This window comes from Mugil cephalus, chromosome 7 (genome assembly GCF_022458985.1).
Source record: "Mugil cephalus isolate CIBA_MC_2020 chromosome 7, CIBA_Mcephalus_1.1, whole genome shotgun sequence".
NCBI classification, from domain to species: Eukaryota; Metazoa; Chordata; class Actinopteri; order Mugiliformes; family Mugilidae; genus Mugil; species Mugil cephalus.
Genome location: NC_061776.1, coordinates 17,770,036 through 17,787,422, shown reverse-complemented (window position 1 = coordinate 17,787,422; position 17,387 = coordinate 17,770,036). Strand labels below are relative to the sequence as shown.

Here is a 17,387-nt window from a genome sequence, read left to right as displayed (position 1 = left end):
TATACTGAATGGCCGTCACGGTAGGTCTGAGTGAAAACAAATTTTATGTTAAGTAGATGCTGTAGATTATGCAAGGATGCCTTACGTTACAGACGAATCGGCCGAACAACCTGCAGATAATATTCACGACATATAGCTTTGTTCTCTGTCAAGTCGTATTGATGTAGATGACTCTGCTTTGAGAATTGACTCCCTCTTTATAGGGCAACTGGTGGATCTGAGACGAGAGAGCGAGAGAGAGGCAGAAACAGAGAGCGAGAGAGAGGGAGAGAAAGAGAGAGAGAGAGGGGAGAGCAGTGTCTGTCACCAGGAAAACTCCTAACGTTGTATCACTGGGAGACCTGCGAGCAGATGTGGCGGTGGAGTGATGCAGAGGCTGGATGCAGAGGCGAATCACCAGACACTGCACTAAACAGTACAGTAAGTGTTCCTGGACGTTTATTTTGCTTGTTATCTGGGGCTTGTAACAGACTAAAGGGCACTGCAGTGTAGTACCAGAGCTAACTGTTGGTCAGCTATACTACTGCAAACACCAGAAAGATTAGTTAAACATCACAGAACAAAATGCAGGATGTTTACTTTGTAAAATCCATTTTTAATCCTCACAGTTTGAATAACAGATGTGGTCAGAACTTGACTAAAATGTTATAGTCAATGTTGTAATGTTATGTTTCTGTATAAATTGAGTTTTTGAGTTTCAAACTCAATGCAAACTCCACATCTGTCTCCAGATGTTATTCTATATGCCGTGTAAATCAGGATGATTCAGAAGCTCTGCCAGAAGGAGTGTGATCAGTCTCTAAAAGGGTGCAATGTTGTACTTTTCACTTCGTGTGTGTTCGGACCGCATCGGTTTGTCCTAGTTTAGCAAACCAGGCATTTATTTGCCCGTTATGAGCTGAGGGCACAGTAGCCAGATGGAGGCTGTTGATCTTGTTAGAAAGGTAGATGTGAAAAGACCATTACCTGGACCACAGCAAACACACGCAGACATGCACACGCAAATGCATGCATGCATACTCAAACACGTACGCGTACACACACCGTGTTGTGCAGTGTACCATTCGCTAAGTGATCTGCACACTGGTCTCAGCACCTGTTGCACTTAAAGTTATTAGGAGGTCGGTCATGAAGAATCATTGCTTACAAAAAAAAAGGGAAACTCTGAGAGAAGGTGAGCATAGCTGGTGGTTTGTCACCAAGTTGAAAACAGATGAGTACAGCCTGCCATCACTTCTTTCCATTTGTTCTCATATCTATGTAAAAGGGCTGTGGTAGCTCCTTGTGCTCGTGGATTTGCATACAGTTTGACCACTGATTGCAGATGCTTAGCGTGATGCTTAGCGTAATAAGTGCTGACCTGCAATGTTAATGATTGACTAAGCCTGTTATACTAAAACTATCACAGTTGGTTGCTAAGAGCCTAAGGACAGGAGATAGCTTGTTTACATGGCCAATAGCTGATGTGTACATACAGTATAAATAATTATCTGCCCAGCATATATACGTGAAAATGGGATCTCGTTCATTTAGACGCTTTTAATCCACGCAGCAAAACTCTGGTGTGACTTAAAAAAGATCACTGTGATTGTGCACTGAACAGAAAATGAGAGGATTTAAATGCACACTCACATATGCCTCTTCCTGTCTGTTCACAGCATATCTTTGGCCCGTGCACTTGCGTTTTCATGCGACCAGCAGAAAGTAGAGGCTTGCTGCTACCGAAAAGATGGCGGGCCTGAGAAACCGCTCTACATGGGAGCCATTGCTACTCAAGGCCTCCTGCATCAAGTCCTGTGCCAACGGCTGCTCCATGGGCATCACAGCGCGCCTTACTTATGCCAACGCTGACACAGAGTCTGTGGAGGGTTAGTAGAGTGATGATCATGCAGAAGTGTAACAGTGAGCTGGAAAGAAAGTCAGCCTGCTATACATAATAAACAAAATGTTGTGGTGTTTGGATTTTTGAGCCGTGGACTTAGCACTGGCTAAGCATTAGTAGCCTTAGCTACCATATTATAAATAGTAGAGGACCAAGGACTGAATCTGGAGGAACACCACATATAATATTGGCTTTACAGGATTTTGTGTCTACTACAGTGAGAAAGGTTGTATTAGAGGAGTGGGAAAGTGTTAGGTAACTGGTCTGTTCTTAGAGAGGAATCTGATCTTTTTGAAGAAAATTTCAAACTACACAGAGCTGTGAAATCCACCTGGAAACATACCAACAAACAAGTGGAAGCAAGAAACATGAGGCATGCTTCGTACAACTTCTAAATACACGTAACTGCGCTCCAGTGGAAAAACAATAAGAAACATTACCTGTAACATAACCTCCTGAGACCCTGCGTCCTCATATGGGGACGTTAAGGTTTAGGTTTGTGGCAAATTATTCTGCTTCACTTAAACTTTTATCCTTTTAACTAGATGCTAGTTGGTATAAAAACACGATAGCATCATTTCAGAGGATTCATTCTGCAGATGATTACGTCACAAAAGTGGGCAAGGTACAAAACCTCATGAAATTTTACAGTTGAAACTTGTTTATTTATGATTATTAACTTTTCTAGTTTAATATGATGCAAATTATATCAATAGTAAGGAGCTATAACTTCATTATTTTGTATTTTGTATAATATTAAAATAGTGAAATCATGTCAACAAACAAGGACATCATTATTTTTTCCAGATATGACTTCCAGTTCAAAGACAAGGCTTCGTTTTTATAGTTCTTAAGTCCAACTAATCACAAGTAAGAGAAATGGAGAAATTAAAAATGCAAAGCAAACAAAAGCTCAGGTCTCAGGAAGTTAAACATATATTAAAATAATTAACTAACTGTCAAATAAAACAAACACCTGTTATATTACTACCTTCTTGCCTGAAAGCAATTATTGTATTCATGTGATCCACAAATGTGCAAAGCCAGAAGAGCATAAAAACTATCTTTTGTATTTTCAAATATCCCATTTCTTATTGAAGCAAAAGTCTGGTTTAATCTTAGCTGTAAAGAATTTGGGGACTCTTTTGACAAACCTTATATTTCTGTATCCCTACGTCTAGGTGTGTTTGTGTACCCTCTCGGAGAGAAGGAGGTTGTGGTGGACTTTGAAGCTGTGATTGCTGGCCGCTTGGTCGGGGTCCAGATCCAGAACCGAGGGAAGCTGAAGGATTGCTGTCTGGATTGTTGCCCTGGTTCTGGTCTTGAAGGCCACTGTGGGAACGGCCAGGAGTGGGGCTGCTGTGGCAGCTCAGGCCTAGACATGCAATGCACCAACGGTGAGAAGGGAGGATGGGGGACTGCCGCCAATAAATACAATAAACACATCTAAATTTAGACATATTCATCTGATTATCTGAATCATATAAACCAAAGAATTAAAATTGTAAACATGAATTCACATAGAGAGTTTAAATCACTAATACATTTGGGGCCATCAGCAATCAACAGGCAGCATTTTAATGAAAAAGTAAATCCCATTTATTGAGCGACTATTTATAGGTGTTTATAGATGCTAAGATGGCTAATCATTGGGTCTGTCTTCCAGAGACACTCTAGCTTTACAGAAAACAGGCCTGATGAAGGCTCTCTGAACAACGACAACAACATAATTATTATAAAACGCCACTAATATCAATTAATGATGAAAATAAACACAGGCGAGATCTATATCTACTCGTACTAAACGCCTTTTTATAGCACTGTAATCAAGCTGCGTACAATATCAATGGCTTGTTTTGTAGTCGACTGATCTCAAGCAGGTCCAGCCAGAGTGTGTCCCTTCTCCGTCCTCTTCTAGGGGATAGGAAAGGACAGACGATGAATGCGGATAGATCTGGCTTCCTGCCTAATACCGAAGTAGCATTTACTTAGAACATGTACTGTATATCAATTTGAAGTCCACAGCATTCATTCAGAAATGGTTCGGAGGAATTTCTGTAATGCTTACTACTTTTATTTTATTATACCGGACTAATTCAAAGTGATTGACTGTGTCCTCGCAGAGTAACCTGAAGCAAATGTTTCCCCCATGCCTGCCCATGGCAAGTCAGTGATCATGTATTGATTTGATTATGATGGGTAACCAGGCATCAGATAGCATCAGTTCTAAGGCAGATTTGTTCACATTCATTTATATATTCAAATATAGGCAGAGGCTATTTCACCATTTTGATAAATTTGCCATATTATGAGGTATTGGGAGGAGAAGCAGTCAAGACTAGGACCCCAAAACCTCAATTAAGCCTCAGTCTAAACCTAAAACTGTCCAGATTGTTCCTCCGACATTTTTATGATACAACTAACCTTATTTTTTTTTTACCCTTTTTTTCAGGACATCTCATCCTGGATGAGGACCTGGAAAGAACCACCTTCATTGTAGGCACAGGGCTCATTGGCCCCATGGATATAGTGTCTATCATCATAAGCACCACCTTAGAACTCCCCACGTTAGAAAATGGAGCAATCCGCATCGTCTACCCCACACTTCTTACACCGATTGTGAGAGGCCAGATGACTCCAAGCAAGAGTGAAAATGGGGGCAAAGCAGACGAAACTGGGTATTTATGCTTTTTAACTGTGGCAATACTCCTCTACCGGATTCTGTCTTTTGTCTGCAGTTTTCCTTAACAATTGCTCTCCTCCGTATAGAGCAACCAGCTGTTTTGGTGCCACCTCAGGAAAACAGGATCGGGCCTCGGACTCTGAGCAGCGGTGTGCCCACGCCATGTTCACCAGTCCAGCTGCCAACCTGGCACCGTATGAGCTCAACTTCCAGCTGCTGGTCAGAGGGGCCTGTCTGCTGGCTGGTACCGCCTGTCTTCTCGAATAAGTTTGATTCAGAGGATTTTAACTCAGCTTTTGTGAAACATTCTCATCAGAAAATAAAATGAATAGGGTAGCAGAGAGGGCGAGTCAAAGCCAGAACTTAAACTCTAAAGCAGAGATATTCAATGTTTTTCAGGCCAAGGACCACAAACTGATGGAGAGATTAAATACTATATGTGTTCTATATTAAACTATGAATGAATATACATTATTATTATCATTCTGCATTCAACATTAAGCTATTCAGACAATACACAGGTTCAAATGTTTTTTTTGTATTTTTGGTTCAAGTGACAAAATGAACCATTTTGGCCATTTCAGTAGTTGGCTGATGGGAGTGAGCTTCTCTTCTCCTAATATTCAAGCACACCTCAGGGATTTCACCTGGGGACTCAATAGGCTCTCGGAACCTGACAGAGCCAGCGTGTACTATGTGGCCCCATGATTGGCCCAGCATCGATAGGGGCCGGGCCTACGCTTAGATTGACAGGTCTCATTTAATGTGCGCTGCTGAGACGGCTCCCGTATCACAATGAATGAGTGAAGCGTTGAATGAAAGATAATGTCCATTTATCTCTTTACTAAAATATGTTGACTTCAAGTTAATGTGTACTTAAACAAATTTAAAATTAATTTCCCCTGTTGTGTGCTGTTACAATGTAAATACTCATTTCATTCTGCAACGTGGGCTTTAATGAAATCACCAACCTGAAAAAACTTGTATTCTCCTAAACTTTTTTGTAGGACTGGAGAGCCCCACTCACGCTCTGAGGGCAGATGCGGATCCTAGTGCCCAAAGCGCCTCCGCCACCTACATCACTTTGGCACAGGAGCATCTGTACGACAGACACATAGAGATCATTTTGCACCTCAGCGGTGAGTAAGGAAAGAACATTTGTAATTCTTTTTGTCAGTCATGTTTGTTTTAACCTTTATTGTGAAATAACCCGACAGAACCCCACAGCCCACTGGTCATCCTAGAGAGGGGCAGACTCTCTTTCACCCAGTATGAACAGCAAATCTTTTCCCGCCGTGATTTCATCCGCTGCACACGCAAAGATTCAGATCCAGAGAGGAAGGCTAGTAAATACTCAACAAACGCTTCGGTTTTCGTTGTTTTTCATATCTCGTGCATTTACAAGATACGATAAAATTGTTATATAAAAGTGTACATGCGGATGTTCCCTTTGCTCTGCAGCTGGAGTTTGTGAGGAAGCGATACCACAAGGATATCCTGAGCAGCCCCGTCTTGATGCTCAACTTCTGTCCGGACCTGCTGTCTGAACCTCTGGAGGTGCACAAAGCCACCAGAGAGCTGCTGTTCCTCGTCGATCGCAGCGGCAGCATGAGTGGCACCAACATCCAACGCGTGAAGGTGACCTGCAGTAAAAAAAACAAAACAAAACATGCACATGAATTTTAGCTTAGTTTTAACATCCTTACATTCTGTTATTCCTTTCTTGTTTGGACAGGAAGCCATGGTGGTGGCCTTGAAGAGTCTACCTTCTGGCACTATGCTCAACATCGTTGGCTTTGGTACCACCATTAAGCCCCTGTTCACCTCCAGCAAACTCTGCACTGATGTTAGTTCTCTCAGAATTACCTGAATCCGGCTTAATTGCACGTCCTTCTCTATACATATGAAAAACAACGTGGAGTTTGTAGATCGTGTTTCCTGAGCACAGATGTTGTTCAACCATGCAAGCCAATACAATCTGTTCTATTTTGTCTGCTCTTTAATCAGGGAATAGGTCAGTTCCTTGGGTTGCCTTAGTAGCAGAGTATCAGGTTTTAACCAGACAAGGACAAACAGTCTTTGCACATTCTCCTCACCATATGGTGGCCTTTCATGCATTTCCACGTAGGCAGGAGATGTTCTCCAATCATCTCCTGTCCTGCCGCTCATGTTTGTCCACGGCGTGAATTGAGGTAATTTTAATGCAGGTGCTAATGTGTATGTGTGCGTTTGTGCTCTCTTTATTATGGAGGGACTGATTTCATTCAGCACTGCCCTCACAGGCTAATTGGGGCATCTGATATCAAACAGTCAATTTATCTTGACAACGTAGGTGCTGTTTGCACAGTCAGACAGGTGTTGTTTGCTTCTTCCACCTTTACCGTGGATCTGTTTTCATCCCCTCGCTTTAATCGGCTGCGCTCCTAGGTGACGCTAATGCAGGCCTACGAGTACGTCCAGAGGATGAGAGCCGACATGCGTGGCACCAACCTGCTGGGGGCGCTGTCCTGGCTCTACCAACAGCCCATGCAGCGCTCGTACCCTCGGCAGGTCTTCATCGTCACAGATGGGTCCATCAGCAACGTGGCTAAAGTGTTGGAGCTGGTGCGCAGGAACACATGCGCCGGCAGGTATGGAAATCAGCTGGACGTCTGACGCGAGGGGAGACATTAATCTAAACAGCACGCTCACAGCGTGCAATACATGGCTTGCGTGAGAAAGGACATTAAATCACTGTGGGTGACAAGGAAGCAGAGAGGACCGGAGGCAGCCTGAGGTGATAAACCTGACAGAGACAGTATGCGTCGGAGGGAAGGAGCAGGGGCACTGAGAGCAAAGCACTGTGGGAGAAAGAAAAAAAAAAGTATTTTCCAGCCCCGCCCAGTAATCCTGTTAAGTGCTCTCCTCTGCAGTAGGAGTCACGCCCCTTCTGGTTTCCCCCAGGCCCTCCACCGATGCAGAATATCTCCATTTAAGCCTCATTAGTATTCCCCTCTTTGACTGGCTGTCTCTGCTCTATTTTGGCCATCCCTCTGCAAAACATACTTAAGTTTGTTGTTTCTTAATTCGCACCCAACACATCTAATTCTTTAATGAATGTTAAATATGTAGCCTACAGCTGGAAAGGTGTTTTTTTTCTCTTCTTTCTATATCATTTGGGTTTTCTGTTTCTCTCTCTTCATGCTGGGCTGACAGTATCTGGCCAAAGACCTGCTGTTTTCAGAGACAGCACTCGAGGTCTCAGCCTTTTCTATTATTCTGTCTCCTGCTCTTTCCAAACTCTCAATTAGCCAAATGGCCGATGATCCCTCTGAGGGCATAAATAACAGTGTCTGTCTATGTTTCCCCTTTCTCAGAGACACGTGGAATCAGCATTGCATGTTTAGTGCAGGCAGGGTGTTGAATGAAAAAAAAAATGAAGATAATACTCACATAATAGTTGTGGCGTTCTTATGCTTTCTCTTGAGATGTCATAAATATATAATGTACTGTATTACCTCTGCAGATGCTTTGGTCTGGGCCTTGGTCCCCGAGCCTGCAGGAGACTCCTGCAGGGCGTTGCCAGGCTGACAGGAGGGACCACTGAGTTCTTGGATGATGAGGAGAGACTCCAGCCCAAGGTCAGCAGCGCTGCAGCACTGACACCTATTGGACAAACTGCGAATTACAGAACGATTACACATTTTTTACACATTCCTTGTTTGTACATATGAAACTCATCTGAACACTTCATCCACCACTTGTTACACCATTGTTGTGAAATCATTTGTGTAAACAAAACTTAGTTTATTCCCCGACTCTCGCCTCAGTTGATCAAGTCTCTGAAAAAAGCCTTTGAACCTGTGCTGACTGACGTTCGCATCGACTGGTATCTGCCAGAAAACATGGAGGCTCTTCTTTCACCCAATGAAATCCCTCCGCTCTACCCCGGGAACTGCCTCATTGGATACTGCACTCTGTACGACATGACAAATTTCAAAACAAGGAAGATAGAGGTATATAGTAAAACCACTAGATTAAAAACACGAATTTGTCTGTATCTGTATGTGTCTGAATATGGAAAACGATCCCTTAATTTTATTTTGTAGTCTCAAGGACGGGGCTGTAAAGGTTTAAATCGTGGCTCCAGCGGTTCTGTGTTTGGCCTATCAAGTGAGGAGCTCTCTCCTCCTCCTGCCTCCGAGCTGATGCCCATGGTGGCATGTGCAGAGGGCACCGACTTGGAGGAGGCCCTGCGGGAAATTTCAAGAGAAATATCTTCTGAGTTCTCCTGTGCCAGAGACACAGATCCTGGTATCAGTCCAGGTCAGTCACTCGTCACTTAAACTTCCATTTGCTCGTACTTATATCCACGGCGGTGAACAGCTGGGTTCTTTCCACTCCAGGTGTGGAGCTGGACTGGTCCAGTGATGTGAGGAGGAGGATCCAGCAAAGCTCGTACATTAAGGAGCAGTACGTCCTCACTCGCTGCTCCCTCAGCAGTGAGCGAAGTCTGCAAACTCAGTCCCATACACACATACACGGCTCAAACTCGGACTCTGCAGGCGGGTCCTTTCTCACTGACCCTCACTCCTCTGATCCAGTGCTGGATACGGGGTCTCTGCCCCAAGGCCTCGAGAAGATGCCGCCTCCAGAACAGAGGTCGTCCTTGTCTCGCTGGGCAGATCCATCGTGGCAGCAAAACCTTTCGGCTGAAACCTCAGAGAACGGGTCCAAAAAGGTAAGACAGAATACAGAAAAGTATCACCACCAGTTAGCGGTAAGACTTAGATTGAACAAGTCACCACTTCCTCCTCCTCCCTCTTATTTAACCAGAACGGTCATCTGGAAGGAGGCGAGGAGTCTCGAAGAAGACAGAAAGCACTCGCCCGTTCGACCATGGCTGCACGGAGCTTCTCGTCCCCCCAGGGTGAACTCGAGATGCATCGGCTGAGGAGGGCTCTGGAGAGGGTCTCCTTTGACCAGACGCTCGGAGGGAGGCTGGACGAAAGCGACGGGGAGACGAAGCCCCCGTCCCACAGAAGCCTTACTGACTCCAGTAAGCTAGAGTGCAGATAAAAGTGAGTACGTGCCTTCACAAATTCAAGTAGACTGACATTATTCGTTGTCGCTCCGACCCTCAGACGGACTCTTGTTCCCTGCGTCGCCTCTGGACTGGGACAGCTTCACAGACCCGGAGTACCTCTTCACCGCTCTGCCGCCAGACAATCCTCCTCCAGGTCAGTGCCGCTCCCTCATCCACGGCCTGCTGAGCGGCAGGCCCGTGTCCTGGGAGGTCACTGTGGACCTGGGGCACCTCTGGACCCCCGAGAGCCTGGAGGTCGGAGGGGACGAGGGATTTGCTGGAGGAGGAGGAGGGGGGGAAGAAGGCAAAGGAGGGAAACCGTGGGAGGAAATAATTCACCAACTGACTGCCCGCTCAGTCATAAGAGACTTTGAGAAAATGGCAGAGAAGGAGAGTGACACTGGACATGGTGAGGGTTTACTGGTGTACAGTTATCTCTGAACTGAAACTATCCATCCTCTTACCGTTGATGATTTTTTTTTTTTTTTAGGTCCGGCTAAGCGTCACCGTATGAAAGCTGTCCAGACAAGTAAGCACTGCAACATTGTCTGCATGTACACAGCCTTCACCACCACTGATAACAACCCCAACAAAGGCTTGACCGAGAGCTCGGACGTCCAGAACACAGGTGTGCTACCAGCTGACACACACACACAGAGGGAACAGGCACAATCAGATTTTGCTGACGTGTCATGGAGAGTGTTAGAAGACCTGTAAACATGACAAAATAAACAAATTAATTGTGTCATTAGCATCATGTCAGACTGTGGGAAACTTTGAAAGTTTGAAAGATGAGGCAGGGATAGGATGTTGTTTTTTTTTTTATCTGTAGGCTGGATTAAAAATCTCACCCACTGACTCCTCATTTCTTAAATCTGTCACATGTGAGCCCCCTAGCCCGACAATGTGCGGGCATCCAGGTGCAGTTTAAATGGCAGGTTTCAGTCTATCTGTGTGTCTGTGTGTGCAGGGATGCACCTGGGGAGCAGGCAGACGTCTCAGTCCAGCAGTCGTAGGCAGAGGACTTACTCTGTCGGTCTGGGGAGACGGCGCACCAGCAGAGACAGCGAAGAGGCGGAGGACACCTGGAACTCCACAGGTAGGACGACTGAAAGAGACCACCACCCATTTCTGTTGTCAAGACGTTAGGTCATCAACGATCTTTGTATCTCTCAGACAGAGATGACACCCCCGCCTCACCCTGTAGCGTTACTTCCTGGGACTCTAGTAAGTATTGCTGTCCGTTCACTCAGCGAAAACACTCCCGAGTCAGGGTAGGGTCAGGGACAGAGGCCTCTCACTGGAGTCCAGACTCTGGTGAGTCTGAAAGGAAGGAGAAACAGGAGAGCTCCTCCCAACCGACCTGATCACACAAAAAACAGCTTGTTCAACGGACATTAAAGGAGCAGTTCAGACAAATTACAAATACGTCTCTGTTGGTATCCCGTCACGCACATAAACTTTCATTTATCTTATTAGAGGACTTCTAAATTGCCTTCACACTATCACACTTGACATTTTAGGTTTTCAATCATCACATTTCTTTGGAGAAACTCCACAACTAAAACCATTCTTAAATGTTTAAAGTAATTCTAAATCTTTTTGCAGTTTGTTTGAGCTGATCCTTTATCAGAAAACCACCTCCTATCACCGCGCAGACGAAACAGTGGAGTAAAAGATCTTTGTTAATATGTTGTTTCAGATGTTGGAGGCAGTGCCTACTGTGCCACAACTCCTGGGATGGCCGGCACCCCCTGCACCCGCTCACAGCGATCGATTGAGAGCAAATCGATGGAGAGCTTCTTTGGCACCAGGCGAGACATTCACATTAAATCCTTAGAAAAACACTCCTAGTGGCTCCTAGCTGGCACAGAATGCTAATGCAGAACTTGAGACTGACATGTTAGATAATTTATAAAGACCTGAAGGGGTAAGACATGGGAACAGACACTTTTGTCTTTATTTTAAAATTCCCATCGCATACAGCCACATGCAGTCTGTGTTTTATTTAGAAAATGTAGAGCTTTTAAAAAAACAAACACCTGTTTTAATACGCTCCAGGTTCCCGCTGGTCAGACTCAGGTCCTCCATTTCATCAGGGAAGCAGGTTCCTCTCAAGTCCAGCTGTTTATCTGCAGAGACCGAGAAACAACCTGAAAGCGAAGGTCCGGACTACGTGCCTCTGGTGAGCTGCACCAAAAACACAACATCTGTAGCACATTTCAGGAAGATGTTTTTACCCATCAGACAATATTATATCAGACATGTGATCGATCCCAAATTCACTGACCCCTAAAACACAGTCAGGGTCATGAAGAACTATTTCAAGAGCAACGAGTCCTTCGACAGATGCAACCGCCCCTCTGTGAACCCTGGTCTCCACCTGGTGGCGTCAGTCAGGGATCACATAAAGATACAGAAGGACTGCGCCAAGTTACTCAAGATGTTCAGAAACGCCTTGAAAAACTAGTTGTATGAAGCCATAATCCTCACTTTGCTTTTTAGTGTGCGAAGCTTTTGCGAACTACTGCAAACTTGAATACACGCAGGCATGTGACCGGTCATTAATCCAGGCCTCTGACGTTCTCTCAGGTGCGTCTGCAGCTGGCGTCGGGCGCTTTCCTGCTGACGGAGATCTACTCCGACTGCGTCCAGATCCCCCTGGACCGCCTTAAACGAGCGTCGCCGTACAGCCTCCACCGCCGCAGCCTCAGCCCGGCCTTCCGCTGCACGTCCCCCAGCGCTCCGTCTCTATCCACCGCCGCCAAGCCTCCCGGCGCTCCCGCCGGTCACCACGTCACCTTCTCCCCTTCTTCCTGCTCCCTTGTCAAGCCGGCCACCCCTCCTTTCCACCACACGCCAGACGACACTCCTCTGATACTGGAGTCGCGGGTTCGTCGGAGACACCTGTCCGACCGAGACCCCGCCGTGACCTCCCCTCCCGACCTCCCCAGCTCTGAAGAGGGCTCCTTGGAGCTATCGGTCGGCCCCTCTCAGAGCCACGGCCAGGCGGACAGCGGTCGCGGATCGGAGACGGACATATGTGAAGGCTCCTCAGTGGAGCCGGCTGACCTCCAGGGGAGCAGCCAGTTGGCCCAGGAGGATCTCGAGGGCTCGAGCTGGGCCACAGCTGTGGCTCTGGCTTGGCTGGAGCACCGGTGCGCCGGCTACTTCATGGAGTGGGAGCTCGTGGCGGCGAAAGCGGACTTTTGGCTGCGCTGCCAGGAGCTGCCGGAGGGGGTGGACCTGGCAGGGCTCAAGGGAGCAGCCAGACAGCTGTTCCTGCTGCTGCGCCACTGGGACGAGAACATCAAGCTCAACATGCTGTGTTACAACCCCAACAATATGTGAGACAATCACCTCAGAGGAAACTGAGCCACGTCGACTGATTAACACACCCGCTTGTTACCAGTGAGCGACTCCAAGTACCTTTACATGGAAATCTAAATGTGTATTTTACTAACTGATACAATAACCCAGTGCCAAGTTCAATCCAATTTTACACGACCAAGTGGCCTTTTATTATCAATATGCTTTATGCAATCACAACAATGCCTTGACCATCTGAATGGGCTTTTTGTAGTCTAGGTTTTAGCTCGTAGCCAGTATAATGTGTTACTATGCCAAATGTGTAATCACTGTGTCAAATGGAGGGAGGGGGGGGTTGATTATCAGGATGATTGTTCTGTAGACTAATGACAGATTTACTGATGAGGAAATAAAAACGCTGCAATTTAAACGTTTGTTGTCATGCCTAAAAAAATCTCCTAATTTCTCACATTAAATGCTGGTACAGTATGTGCTAATGAATGTAACTTCTCAAAACAGACAGAAAAAAGTGGCCATGATTGTCCAGAGCGAATAGTGTGTGTGAATATGATGAAGTTCTTCGTATACCACTTCCTTCAGTTGACAAGATCTCTGAAGTATCCGAACATGAAATCACAGTATTGAGTTTTGACCGATTAAGACAGGACTATTATGGACAGAATAGTTTTGACATTAGAAATACAGCCCATGTAACAAATTCTTCCCACCAACACTGTTCTCCGTTCTTCCTGTTATGTATCTGAAAATGAAACCTGAGAATCTATTTTTGTTTCCTCTCATCTCTTCAACTGCAAGTGTGTCATTTCATCATGCAGCCACCCGTATGCATCGGCCCGCTTCACTGTAAGGAGCGAGCCGAGATGAGAAGCGTCCAATGGCTCCTTTTACTGACGTGTTAACAGTCTTATCACGGTGACCTCCCTCTGCCCCACAGGGAGGAGGAGGGAGGAGGAGGAGGAAGATGGTGGATGGAGGCCGTTCTACAGCTGATTAGAAACGAGCGCGAGTTCGGATCCGATCAGTGCTGCTTGTCCTTGTCTTGTGTTTGTGCTGGGGCTGAATGCAGGGGCGGAGCCAGCCAGAGGCAAAGGAGGATGATGAGGTGGCAGACGTGGAGGGCCGCTGAGCTGCCATTAGTCGAGGGGTAGGTGTTCCACGAAAGCTCGATCAGACCCAGGATCAGAACCCTGCACATGAGAGGCAAAGAGCGTGAAACTGAGGGACGTGCTACGCCGCAGGTCAATCAAAATCTGAATAAAAATTTGGTTATTTTTTTTTAGTCGCCTCTTACCTGAGCAGGTGGGCCAACTTCTTCACTCCTCCACTCCACAGCAGGTAAGGGAGCGTGTGGAAGTACCAGACGTAGAACTGGTAGTGCAGCGAGCGGCTGAAGCACATGCCGATGAAGTTAGACGTGAACAGGATCAGTACTATCTGTGATCGTTTGTTAAGGCCTGACGCAAGAAAACGGTGACACTTTATTATATCACCTAACAGTAGAATTAATAATTTTACCAAGGACCCCGGTGTGTCTTTTAAAGGACAATATCTCTCTGATAAACAAATAGAACGGAAGGATATGATCCACAGTGTTTTTCTGAGGAGGGGTTTTCCTCTTTCCTGGTTCCTTAAGGAGTTCAAGGATGTTTTCTCCCGGTCTGGTGAGAGAAACAGAGGTACATTAGAGGCTCATTAATGAAAAACTGACTGATCAAGAGCGCCCCGAGATAGTAAAAATTTACAAGACTTGCATTACTGCACAGAAACCATGAATTAAATTGTTCTCTACGGATGAATGGATAAGCCACTAACAATGTTTCATGTGCCTTAAAGCTTTCAGCAAAATTTACAGAAACCTTAGAGTCGAAATAAAAGTCCCATCCTTCAGAGACGGCGCAGTTGAGCTCTCTTTGCATTTCATAGTGACACGTGGTTTGGTAACATATGTTAGCAAACAAAACTTTAAAACCACGCAACAGTCTCCCTGAGATCAACTACAGGCCGAGTCAAAGCCTGCCGCGCCGTCACTGTAAACCTTGACTTATTCCAGCGAATCTACAGTTACTCAAGCAATAGAATCAGTCTCACCTCTTCCAACGGCGGAAAGCAAACAGCAGCAGCACGAGCAGGTGAGCGGCCAGCAGCAGCAGGTGGAAGGAGCGATTCAGGAAGAGCCATTCAGGCAGGAAGCGCCAGTTGACCGTCCACTTGAACATGAACTGACGGCCCAGGTCGAAGGCCCGGCTCACATAACCGACGGGATTCTCCAGGAGGAACGGGAGGCCCAGCAACAGCTACCGTAAAAGAAAGATAAATGTGTTGTTCAAATATGTTTCCATCACAGTAAACGTATGTCTGGTTTTACGGCAGAGGGAATATTTACCTGGATTCCTGCACACAGTGCAAGCTTGGGGATGGTCCTGATCAGGCCGAACTCAGACAAGAGGAGGAAGAGCAACCCAGGGGCAAAGAGAAGCACGTTCATTTTCACAGACACTGCTAAACTGTCAGAAAGAGAGGGAGATTGAGTTGTAATTTCATCATGTCGCACGTTTCTCTTGACTAAGTGGAAGCAGTTCAGTGAGAGTCCACACTTGCCTGTAAATGCCGCAGCCCAGGGTCCAGTATCCATCCATGAAGAGATTGACAGCTGCAAACAGCAGCATCATGGCCACTGGGTCATTGAAGAGACGTAGCACAAAGATGGAGTGGATCCGATAAGAGGCGCAGCACACAAAGAAGAACACATACGGAGGGACCTGAAAGACATTTAAAAGTATGTAATTCTAAAAATAAAGAGGCCGTGGGATTTTAAACTGTAGCAAAACACATAATGTAAAAATGACCTTTTTAGTACGGTAGTAAATTCTGAAGACAAGCAGTAGCGTTACGAGGTAGAAGACAGCAAATATGTACTGGCCCAGACGGATGTTCACCCCATGGCTAGTGATGTAGTACAAAGCCGTGAAGATGTACACAAATCCAGCCGGGTACCTGCAACAACAAGGTGGAAATTTATCCAGACCTGCACTGAAAATCGTCAGATGGCGAGACTTTAACGACTCTGAAACTCACACTAAAGGGCCTGTGTCGCCTTTAAGCTGGGTGTAGTCGTAGGTGCCATTGATGACTCCCTCCACCTCATCCATGTAGGCCTTCCAGTCGATCTCGGTGTCTGCAGTAAATGATATCAATTGGTGGTCATGAATGAAGTACGGTTTTTCTATGGTTTGTACCACTGTTTATAGATTTTAAAATAATACCAAACACACACCCCAACTTCACAGTGATGTCAAATGAGACATGTAAATAAATGTCCTGCATAGCCAGTCATTTGTTTTTGTCTGTGGAGGTACTCTTAACACATTTGGCCCAGTACATGTACCACAAAAACTTATTTATGGGTTAGTCAAATGAGAGAAACGGTATTTCCAATAACTCTTTTAACCAATGATACATTTAGTCACTTATTTTGTAAAAATGTCATACACTTTATCATCCATAAATACTTGCTAGTTTTCTGAGTTTCATTCTCAGTTTCATGTGATCATAAATTAAATACTTATGAAACTTTCTGTCCTTACATGGAATAAACAAATGCATTGACCAATCAAACTAAAAAGCTAAAACAAATGACAGCTGCTTATAAAACTATTGATAATAATCGCTGCAACCTTAAACTGAATGTAAAAAATGCCTAAAATACTCATCCATGAAATATATGTGTTAGTTTATCAGTTATGATGTTGCCTCCGTAAGAAACAGACATTGATTCTAAGACCGGCGGAAAATAAAGAAAGTTATTTAACACTGGGACTGAACAGTTGCCTGTACGTGGCCGTGCAATGACAGCCAGCTTCCCTTTGACAGGTGGCGGCGTTACGCTTATGCTTTGCTAACGCTACCTAGTTAGCCTCCAGCTGCGTTCCGGAGAATGATACACCACCATAGCGGGCTAACTAGCCGCGCAGCTACTTACATGCTACCTTCTGTATGACCCACACATTGATGCCGATCTCGAGGAGCCACAAAACTGTCACGACCAGTAACGTGTGCTCCGTCTTGAACAGGATTAAATGTTTGTCCTGCCAGAGTGAGCGGAGTTTTCCCCACAGTGGGGCCGGGGCTGCGGGGGACTTTCTCCGCACACCTCCTGACATCTCTGCAGCAAGAGCAGCAGCGACGTGGAGCAGCGAGGCCTAGTGGTGGGCGGATCGATCCAAATATCGATAATATAGATACCAACGTTGGTGTCGATATCATTCGATACCAATGCAATGCGATAGATACTTAAATTTCAGTTTCTCTCTTCTACAAATGATGCGATGACTTTGTACACTTTAATTACTTTATTTAATGTGTATATTTTGTATTGTTATTTAATTTTGTTTTTAAGTGATAATTGTGTTTCTGGACAAAAAAAAATA

At 45.5% G+C, this 17,387-nt stretch overlaps 2 protein-coding genes across 2 annotated transcripts; one reads left to right on the top strand and one right to left on the bottom strand.

Annotated features, from left to right (window-relative positions):
• The first annotated feature begins 207 nt into the window (after positions 1–207).
• vwa5b2 (von Willebrand factor A domain containing 5B2) lies at positions 208–12,989 on the top strand. The gene is made up of 22 exons (XM_047589562.1): positions 208–420; positions 1,659–1,868; positions 3,064–3,279; positions 4,335–4,560; positions 4,652–4,809; positions 5,573–5,704; positions 5,783–5,907; positions 6,027–6,203; positions 6,301–6,411; positions 6,993–7,195; positions 8,071–8,185; positions 8,375–8,560; positions 8,654–8,870; positions 8,951–9,285; positions 9,381–9,603; positions 9,689–10,039; positions 10,121–10,258; positions 10,601–10,729; positions 10,807–10,857; positions 11,333–11,444; positions 11,692–11,815; positions 12,223–12,989. Exons 2-22 carry the CDS (start codon positions 1,730–1,732, stop codon positions 12,979–12,981), a joined length of 4,227 nt encoding a protein of 1,408 aa, XP_047445518.1. The 5' UTR covers positions 208–420; positions 1,659–1,729; the 3' UTR covers positions 12,982–12,989.
• A 462-nt stretch (positions 12,990–13,451) lies between these two features.
• On the bottom strand, positions 13,452–17,165 carry alg3 (ALG3 alpha-1,3- mannosyltransferase). Its single transcript, XM_047589560.1, has 9 exons — positions 16,940–17,165; positions 16,036–16,135; positions 15,807–15,954; positions 15,559–15,719; positions 15,344–15,464; positions 15,049–15,254; positions 14,542–14,618; positions 14,252–14,396; positions 13,452–14,147 (listed from the first exon to the last, which is right to left on the bottom strand). The coding sequence occupies exons 1-9, from the start codon at positions 17,118–17,120 to the stop codon at positions 13,979–13,981; spliced, it is 1,308 nt and encodes a 435-aa protein (XP_047445516.1). The 5' UTR covers positions 17,121–17,165; the 3' UTR covers positions 13,452–13,978.
• Between the last annotated feature and the right edge of the window lie 222 nt (positions 17,166–17,387).

Coding starts and splice junctions, on each gene's coding strand:
- vwa5b2 (XM_047589562.1), top strand. CDS start 1,730: ATGGCGGGCCTGAGAAACCGCTCTACATGGGAGCCATTGCTACTCAAG. Junction 6,204..6,300: donor CCAACATCCAACGCGTGAAG/GTGACCTGCAGT, acceptor TTGTTTGGACAG/GAAGCCATGGTGGTGGCCTT. Junction 8,186..8,374: donor AGGAGAGACTCCAGCCCAAG/GTCAGCAGCGCT, acceptor CTCTCGCCTCAG/TTGATCAAGTCTCTGAAAAA.
- alg3 (XM_047589560.1), bottom strand. CDS start 17,120: ATGTCAGGAGGTGTGCGGAGAAAGTCCCCCGCAGCCCCGGCCCCACTG. Junction 16,136..16,939: donor GGTCATACAGAAGGTAGCAT/GTAAGTAGCTGC, acceptor CATTTACTGCAG/ACACCGAGATCGACTGGAAG. Junction 14,148..14,251: donor AAGTTGGCCCACCTGCTCAG/GTAAGAGGCGAC, acceptor TCTCATGTGCAG/GGTTCTGATCCTGGGTCTGA.